The 9434-nt window shown below is 44.1% G+C and overlaps 1 protein-coding gene across 1 annotated transcript in view; it reads right to left on the reverse strand.

The window, feature by feature from the left end:
* The window catches only part of TMEM256 (transmembrane protein 256), a 3470-nt gene extending 2974 nt beyond the window's left edge, over positions 1-496 (reverse strand). The window contains exon 1 of the mRNA XM_072399225.1: positions 382-496. Within this exon, the coding sequence (XP_072255326.1) occupies positions 382-463 (82 nt within the window). The 5' untranslated portion in view covers positions 464-496. The remainder of the gene's footprint in view (positions 1-381) is intronic.
* Between the last annotated feature and the right edge of the window lie 8938 nt (positions 497-9434).

The raw sequence follows: 9434 nt of genomic DNA on the forward strand, positions 1-9434 counted from the left end.
TCTCCCTCTCTCATAGCGCCGCCTCCTGGCGTCTCTCCCTCTCTCATAGCGCCGCCTCCTGGCGTCTCTCCCTCTCTCATAGCGCCGCCTCCTGGTGTCTCTCCCTCTCTCAAAGAACTGTCTCGTGGCGTCTCTCCCTCTCTCATAGCGCCGACTTGCGTTGTCTCTCAAAGCACTGTCCTGCGCTGTCCCACACACTCTTATTCCCTAAATGCTGTCTCTCATGCACAGTCTCACACTCCCCTAGCTGTCTCTGACGAGCTGTCTCATGCAGTCTCTCAGACACAAGTATCATCTCCATGGTGAAGCACTGACAGTCCTGACACACAGGATAATGGCGCCATGGCACGGGACACACACCCCTCCCCCTCTCCCTCTCACCATGAGCTCCATAGGCTCCCAGACCGACCGCCAGGGACCCTGACAGGGCCCCCACCCGACCCCACACTCTGCCCGCCGCCATCTTTCTCCTCCACACCTCTGCCACGCCCACACCGGCTTCATTGCTGGGACAAACTTACTTCCTGGACACGCCCCGCCTAAAAATCCTCTCACATGACTGGTGGAGGCATCAGTGAGTCGTATGGCGTCATACGCAAAGTCAGGTGACGACAGTGCGGTGGCCATCTTGTTTCTACCCTGACAGGTGAGAAGGATTTTGGATGCGAAATTTATCCGAACTCTCCATGGAAATGTCAAGCCAGTGCGACCGGAAGTGTGACCAAAAGTCTCCTTTTATCAGTCCTATACATAGTCGGAGTGCCTTATCTACACCTAACATATCGTATACACCTCATATTATATATACACCCCTCATATATTATATACACCCCTCATAAATTATATAAACTCCTCATATATTATATACACCCCTCTTATATACACCTCATATATTATATACACCCCTCTTATATACACCCCATATATTATATACACCCCTCTTATATACACCCCTCTTATATCCACCTCATATATTATATACACCCTATATATTATATACACCCCTCCTATATTATATAAACCCCTCATATACAATCCACAGATATCATATATACCTCTCATATAATATTATTAAACAGGTTTTTTATAGCAACAACATATTACGCAGCGATGTATATATATACACATCCTTTTATACCCCTATATATCATATATGCCACACTTACCATATAAGCCCCTCATATATTCCCCTCATATACGACTCTCAGATATCAAATCATAAATACCCCCTCCTATATATCACATAACGTCTATCCTATATGTACTCACCATATATACCCCATATGTATTATATATACTTTTCACTTATCATATATACCCCTTATATAATAAATATACCCCTCACATACACCTCCCACTTATCAGGTCTATCCCTTTAGACCTTTTTTAAACTTGTATTCTCATGTGTGAAATGTCTTGCTTCCAGTGTTGGTTGGATTATGATGAGGCCAGGTTTAGGAAATAACTATACAAATAATAATAAAAACATAAATTCTATGTAAAACAATGGCAGAATTTTGGAGGGAGAGGAACAGACGGGGGACCACCTCGGTCCCTGGAATCAGTAGTAAGCAGAAATAGAACACCATTGATCCAGGATTCTTTCACTGTGGTGAATGTAAGTCTATGGAGGTGGTGGACAGACTGGTTTTCCTGCTTGTGACTACCTTGCGTAGCTTGTTGACTGATTTTTTATGGAATTATCCATGCATGTGGTATCACACCCTTCTCTGCCTCGGGGCCTGTTGTTCCATGTTAAGGCAAAGTGGCTTCTAAGTATCATGGTCCTTCTATCCAACACCTCTCTAATGTCATGTAGTAATGTAATGTAATGTGGATGTAGACCTTAAAGGTGTCACACTTTCCTCTTCCTCACTAAAGTGCAGGCATTCCTCTCCTGCGCATGCTTGCAGTTCTGAAGCTGGGGTGCCTCTGTTTCCAAGCTTTATCAATTCCGTCCAATCTGCTGGCTAATCAGAAGATAGCCTCTTGATCAGCCCTGGCTACTTACCTGGCTCACAGACTGCATTAGTGTTCGTGCAACGTGTCTCGAGCCCCCAGTTCTGTGAGCTAGTTCCTGTACATCTGTTGACTAATTCAGTGTTTCTTCCAGCTCCTTCCTTAACCCCTAGTTGTCCAGTCTGTTGGTTCCCATCCAAATTCCCTGTGCTGTTCCTGTCTGTCTCTGGATATCCCTGCATCACCTGTACCTCCTGTTGCTTTCAGTGTCCCATGTGTCTGCAGTGGGCCCTGTGTCACTGTAGTCTGTCTACTAGATTCCTGGCTGTTGCCCCCGCGTGTGACCTGACCTCTCTTGCTTGCTGCCTGCCTCAACCCAGGCTTTTCCTGACTATCTTTCCGCATTGTGATTTGGTACCGTGCTTTGCCCACCTTGGTGTGCCCAAGGGCCGCAACTTGGCAGTAATCTGCGCCGCAACATCGTCACCATCAGAGGCTCTGGTTACAGCTTAGACTCTGCGCCTTGGCCCTTCTCAGGACTCGCACCACCTCCCTGCAAGCAATGGCACCCCCTAGTTGTCCTGTCTCTCCATGCCTGACAAAAGGCAGATGTGCAGCAAAGGACGCCCCATGTCAAACATTGATGGCATAGCAAACATTACTGGCATATGCTTCAAAATACAGTAACAACAAAGACTGGATAACAAAATGAACAGGACATCATACCTTGTAAAGGAAATTTTGAAAAATTGTCACCATAATGAAAGACTCTGGTGATGGGCTCCAATGACATCTGGTTGATTTTCTTTTCCCGGATCCTGCTCATGTCAGCCTATTACAGGTCAGCACTGACTCTACAATCCTATTAAGGTCACTCCTAACTTGTCTCAGGCTAAACCCCCAACAAGTCTTCTCATCACAAGACTCGCAATGAGAATCGGCATGGGAAGGTCCATGAAAATAAAAAGTAGGGCAAGTATTGGGCAACAATTTTCAAGATTTACTGACCTTCTCATGTCAGCTTACTACGGGATATAACAATCAATGAACAGTGAGGAGGAAAGACACCAACAACAACTCATAATGCTTCACATAAAGTTTAATGATACATAGCTGAAGCAATGGCAGTAGAGTCAGAGTAGAATTATAACTGGCTGCCTTGCCCACCACCTCCTTGTGGATCTTTTGTGAAGACTGACCATAACGTCACACTTTTTGTCGAGCGAACCCGTATCTCCTCTGTAGAAGGAAGCCCCATCGACCAGTAAGTAAACTGAATTGTTTTCACAATCCACTTGGAAATTGTACTTGAAGGTACAGCCAGTTCTTTCCTCGGACCTGAAAGAAAGATAAACAAAGTGTCCCACCAGCAATTGATTTAGCAGAAGTTAAACCAAGTACATTCTTCTTCATTCATCAGTAGACCTAAAGGCTAATCCATTCTTCTTCATTTATCAGTAGACCTAAAGGTATGAAGTCTTGTTTTCCGGTTTTAATGAAATGGTGTCACCACATTGGGCATGAAGAATGATCCGGAATGAACCTATTCAGATGAAAGACACAATATGGCTGCTTGGATGAGAAGACATAACTTTCTGATACCCACCTTGAGGAAGCCTTCAAAGCCAAAAACACTGTTCTGCAAGAAAGATAAAACAAAGAGCAGGAGGATGATGAATCAAAAAGGAGAAGTGTATGGTCCTATTTGGTAAAGAAAGATCTTATTGGGGGACCCATATTGGCAACTGCTTTCAAGAACAGGACAACCACAGGGTTGGTCACATGTTGACCATCTATCAACCATATAGGCAGACACAGCTGGTATGGGAACCCTCAAAGAGTTATAGGTAGGACCTATAACTATTCACACCTCTCTGAATCAAGACGTAGGACAGAGTTGGAAATAGAAGATCTCAATAATTATCCACTGCTACTGCATAGAAGACTTTTGTAAACGTGATAACAGGTCAATTTGTTAATAGAGTGGTGGGCCCCAGTAACAGATGCCACTTCCACACATACTGACTCAATGACATAACCTATCTGACAGATCTCAGTGACAAAACTAAATTGCAGACCCTAGTGCACTATATACGTGACAGACCCCAATAATGGGCTCCAATGAGAGACCCCCAGTGATGGTCTCCATGACAAAGCCCAGAGATGGGCTCCAAAAACAGACCCTAGAGATAATCTCCAATGGCAGACCCCACAGATGGGTTCCAATGCCAGACTCCAGTGAGGGGTTCCAATGACAGACTCCAGTGAGGGGCTCCAATGAAAGACTCCAGTGATGGGTTCCAATGACAGACTCGGATGATGGCCTCCAATGACAGACTCCGGTGATAGGCTCCAAGGACAGACTTCGGTGATGGCCTCCAATGACAGACTCCGGTGATGGGCTCCAATGACAGACTTCGGTGATGGCCTCCAATGACAGACTCCGGNNNCTCCAATGACAGACTCCGGTGATGGGCTCCAATGACAGACTTCGGTGATGGCCTCCAATGACAGACTCCGGCGATGGGCTTCAATGACAGACCTCAGCGATGGGCTCCAATGACAGACCCCACAGATGGGCTCAAAGGACAGAACCCAGTGATGGGCTCCAATGACAGATGGACTGCAATGACAGACTCCAGTGATGGACTCCAATGACAGATCCCACAGATGGGCTTCAATGACAGACCCCACAGATGAGCTCCAATGACAGACCCCAGAGATGGGCTCCAATGACAGACAGCACTGACAGACCCTAATGACATAAAGGGTAATTTAATGGTGAGGCTTTCATAAAAGAACCTATTCACTTTCAAGCTTTTTGACCTCACCTGTATGTTTAAGGAGTGGTGACCCCTCTACATAACAAATCTCAGTTGCCTGGATACTCTACAGTGACAATTACATGCCACGACTGTCATTGGATCTTGTATTTCATCTTTATGACCATCCATAAGCATGGTGACCATGGTGACCATGGTGACACTAATTAACCATAAAACCGTACACTCCGAAAACACCATAACCTTTCCATGTGGTTTTCTTTATTTACAATTCCATTCCCTTCATATCTATAAGATATTACATCCAGACCTCATTTGCTTCTAATTCCTGTATAGTTCTACTCTATTCTATCCTTTTTTTCAAGGAACTCAACAAACCACTTTATCCAAAGCATCTGTTAAAGCTGAAGACCACATCTACATCCTAATCCCCCTTGACCCCTCTTCTAGATTTGACAACACCTAGCTGGATTAGAGGTTTTCAATGAATATTTTGGCAATATGAGAGTGAGTGCACTTACATGAGGAGGGTTCCTAAAATGTATAGGTCAGGTCAAGGAGGATTACGATAAGAATGTGGCTTATTAGCTATCCATGGATGTTTATGGTGAAGCAATTGTGAAGGTGTTAGCACTCAGAAAAGCAAAGGAAGATACAGAGGGATTGGGAAAAAATAAATCCTAGATCTCTAGCTGATGAGAAGATCAGTTCTGAGGTGAACTATAGCAGCAAGTGATTTACAATTTGACAGTCAAAGTTCTTTTTTGGAGGACACTTTCTAATGAAACAATATCCATATTCCTAAATATAATTGTGATTTACGTGTAAGGACCCCAAAAGAGACCTCCAGTATGACTGACTATAAAATGATCCAAAACATTGGACATTTGGCTCAACAACAGAACTGAACATTAGGCCTGAGCATGCTCATTGATTAGTGGTGTCAAGTGTGGTCTCCTTAAAAGGTGACCACCAGTCAACCAAATTGCTCTCGGACTCTTTCATTGCAAGCCCGTTTTCTACAAACAGCAGTACCAGTGGTGAGCAATTGTACAGTGGGCAGTAGTGGTCTTCTGTGTATATCTCTAAATGTAAGGTCAACTTTGGTTGGGCTTTGGCCAAAGCTGGACATCAGCCTCTGTTCAGCCGAACTTTGTTTGAACAATACTAATACTAATCTCCAACATTGACAGTAAAAAAACAAAGTAGCTGGATAAAAGAAAATCTGAGCTTCCTTTTCCTACACTACCCCACTAGGATAAGTCCTTTGATATGATGAGCATGAGGATTATGCAAGATGATAAATCATGGATATCAGTGGGAAGAGATGAACATATTCTTTCCAAGGTGTTGAAAGTAAAAACTCCTTTTACGTATATCTTCCATTGCGAAATCCGTACTTGTTTTTATGGTATAGATATTGTGATAAACTACTTTGGTGAACTTGTTAAACTTTCAGGCTCTTGCATGGGTTGTCCTTCCAGTTGGGGTGCAGTTCTTCCTCCAGAGGATAAATAGCAATGGTGCCACTAGAAGCACCATAATCTACCACAGCCGCGGCTGCGTAGTTCCTAAGCGCTCCTATTAGGTTGGTAGTGCGGTAAGTGACCCTTAATAGGCCGATATCTACCTCTTCTCTCCCTTCTCCTAGCATATCTACATTAGCCTCATACTTAATATGCCTACACTGGCCTCCCCTCACCTAATATGAATTCATCAGTCATCCTGATTATAATTTTAGCTCAAGGTATTCTTATTAGTTCCAATTACAGAAAGTGATAACTACTTTGGCACATATTAGCCTTTATAGCTTAGTGAATTCCTGTGACTTGCTAAAGAATGGTAACCCAAATCCACTGATGTGTCTTGTCTTGCATTATGTCTGTGGATCAGGCTGCTGGTATTGGTACAGTAGTGTGGAATTGCCTTGCAAAGTATTTGCTGCGTATTATATGTACCCCTAAATAGATGTAAATCTCAGTCCTGAAGATAACACAGGCAGAGGGCGGCTCTTTCAGTGTAACCAGCAGCCCTTTGCTGTCAGAATGACAGCCGCCATCTGTACAGAGAATCTCGGCTGCCACGAAGCTCCTGTGATTACATAGGGGGAGCCTGCAGGAATTAGCTGTTCCTTCTTTATTCATTTATACATTCCTGATTTTTTTTATTTTTGTTTTTTATTGTTGGAGTGGTCACACTTTTGCATCCTTGCCTTGTGTGCTAAGGCTTTGTCTAGGTACTAGAGGAACTTGTCTCAGTCCTGATCTGAGCCTTCTATTATTTCTTCAATAATCCATTTTGCAGGATACCTGTGCAGGTAGGACAGATAGCAGAAATAGATTGTATGACTCATTCATCTCTCTATTTGGACAATCGAAGCACGTTTATAGATTACTAATTTACAGATAGCAATATAAATCTGACAGGCTGTAACTCTTCTCAGCCATCCAAAACGAAATTTACCTTTATTATGGCCAGCTCTACCTTACAAAAAAAATCACCTTCACAATGCACAGCAAGAAAAAGTTCAGCAATTTTTCAGAATGTCTCCGGCCTGAGGTGTTCTTATTGTAGGAATTTGCACTGCTGAGTGTTCGGCCATTTTACAGTGGCAGAGGTGTCAGGGGACAAGCCTGTGACCTGAGCGTCTAGGATGTCAGCCAATAAGTAATAAGGCCAAGGGTCAGCTGTCACCGAGAAGAGATAAATGGGTCCCCCAAGGGGCCACAGAGGAGCAGAGTCACACTGTTTGTTGCTTTGATGGATCACAGGTTTTCACAGGTTTACCTCTTCCTCCTAAAAAGACTGATGGGGCTGCAATTACCACCTGACCTGCTACAAGGCAGGAACTCACCGATCGCAGCAAAAGTTCAGAGATCGTCCACATCCGCATTACATTCACCCAACCACTGTCTGCGCCGCGCCATCCTCCTAATACAAACACAATGGATGGATCGTTATCTGTTCTGTGGGAAATGATCCTTAATCTGCTGCAGAGAATGAACAGTTATTACCGGCCATGCCTGTCTTTCCAAAAAGCGCCAGTCCCGTTAGTCTCTGTACAAAGGAGCTTGCATTTTATTATCACCCCTCCCCCACACCATCACACACTATTGTCATGCATATTACGCATTCCTATAGCTCTGACAGATACCGCAGTGCTGCCACTATTTTGAAGTCAGTGGGTGGAATAGTACCCCCAGGGTTGGTTCGGGTCCAGGAAAGGTCCGATGTTTGGGGATTGCTGATGTACAATTTATAGTTATTAGGTGATAGTATATGTTTATTCTAGAGCAGCATTTTTCAAACAGGGTATCTACGGGGCGCTGGGAATTCCTGGAGCAATGAGCAGTTTGCACCTCTCAGGTCAGACTAAGTGACTCCAATGAACTTTTTGGCTATCTGTAAGGGTGACATTCTTCCCACTGGCCAGCAATGTAAGAGGAATTCTTCCCACCATAAACTGTGATCTGTGGATATAGGAGTTATAGAAGGGAGCCCTGAACACCTCAAAGTTATTTTAAGGGTTCCCCCAATGTTACAAGGATCCAGACACCCTGTTCCTGAGGGATCATAGTAGAACCCATAGGGGTGTCAAGAGACGGATAATGTTATTAGGATTCAGATTTGTAGTTCCATTGATTTGTGTAAACGCCCCATTGTTACCGCCACAGGAAGTAATAGTGCCACACTAGTGTCAGAGCGAGGAATAGTACCCTATTGTTAGCATTAGTTAGAGGCATTGTACCCCATCGTTGGTGTCAATGGGAGGAATAGAGCTCCATTGATGGTGCCAGTGGGATCAATTCTGCCACATTATGGGTGTCAGTGGAAGGAAAAGAATCCAATCCTAGATGTCAGTGGCAGGATTAGTGAAAGTGGAAGCAATAGTGCTCTGTCAATGGTATCATAGGGAGTATTAGTGCCCTTTATTGGGGCTATGAGGCATAATAATGCCCCATTGGTGTCAGTAGGGGGAACAATCACTGATGTCAGTGGAAGAAATAGTCTTCTATCCTTGGTATCATTAGGAGGAATAATCCCTATTACTAGTGCTATAGGGAGGAATCGTCCCCCATTGTTGGCATCATTGGAAAGAATAGTGTGCACTCATTGGTGTAGGAGAAATAGTGCCCCATCGTTGGTGGCAATAGAAGAAATAATCCCCTATCACTGATGTCAGTGGAAGGAATAGTCCTCTATCCTTGGCATTATTAGGAATAGTCCCTATTACTAGTGCTATAGGGAGGAATAGTCCCCCATTGTTGGCATCCATGTGTGCACTCATTGGGGTAGAAGGAATAGTCCCCTATCACTGATATCAGTGGAAAGAATAGTCTTCTATCCTTGGCATTATTAGGAGGAATAGTCCCTATTACTAGTGCTATAGGGAAGAATCGTCCCCCATTGTTGGGATCAATGGGAAGAATAGTCTGCACTCATTGGTGTAGAAGGAATAGTGCTCCATTGTTGGTGTCAGTATGAGGAAAAGTCCCCTATCACTGAAGTGAGTGGAAAGAATAGTACCTTAACCTTGGCATCATTAGGTGGAATAGTCCCTATTAGTAGTATCAGTGAGAGGAATAGTGCACCATTGTTGGTGTCAGTGGGAGCAGTAACCCCCTATAATTGGTGTCAGTGGGAGCAGTAACCCCCTATAATTGGTGTCAGTGGGAGCAGTAACCCCCTATA

This window comes from Pyxicephalus adspersus, chromosome 2 (assembly GCF_032062135.1).
Source record: "Pyxicephalus adspersus chromosome 2, UCB_Pads_2.0, whole genome shotgun sequence".
NCBI lineage: Eukaryota > Metazoa > Chordata > Amphibia > Anura > Pyxicephalidae > Pyxicephalus > Pyxicephalus adspersus.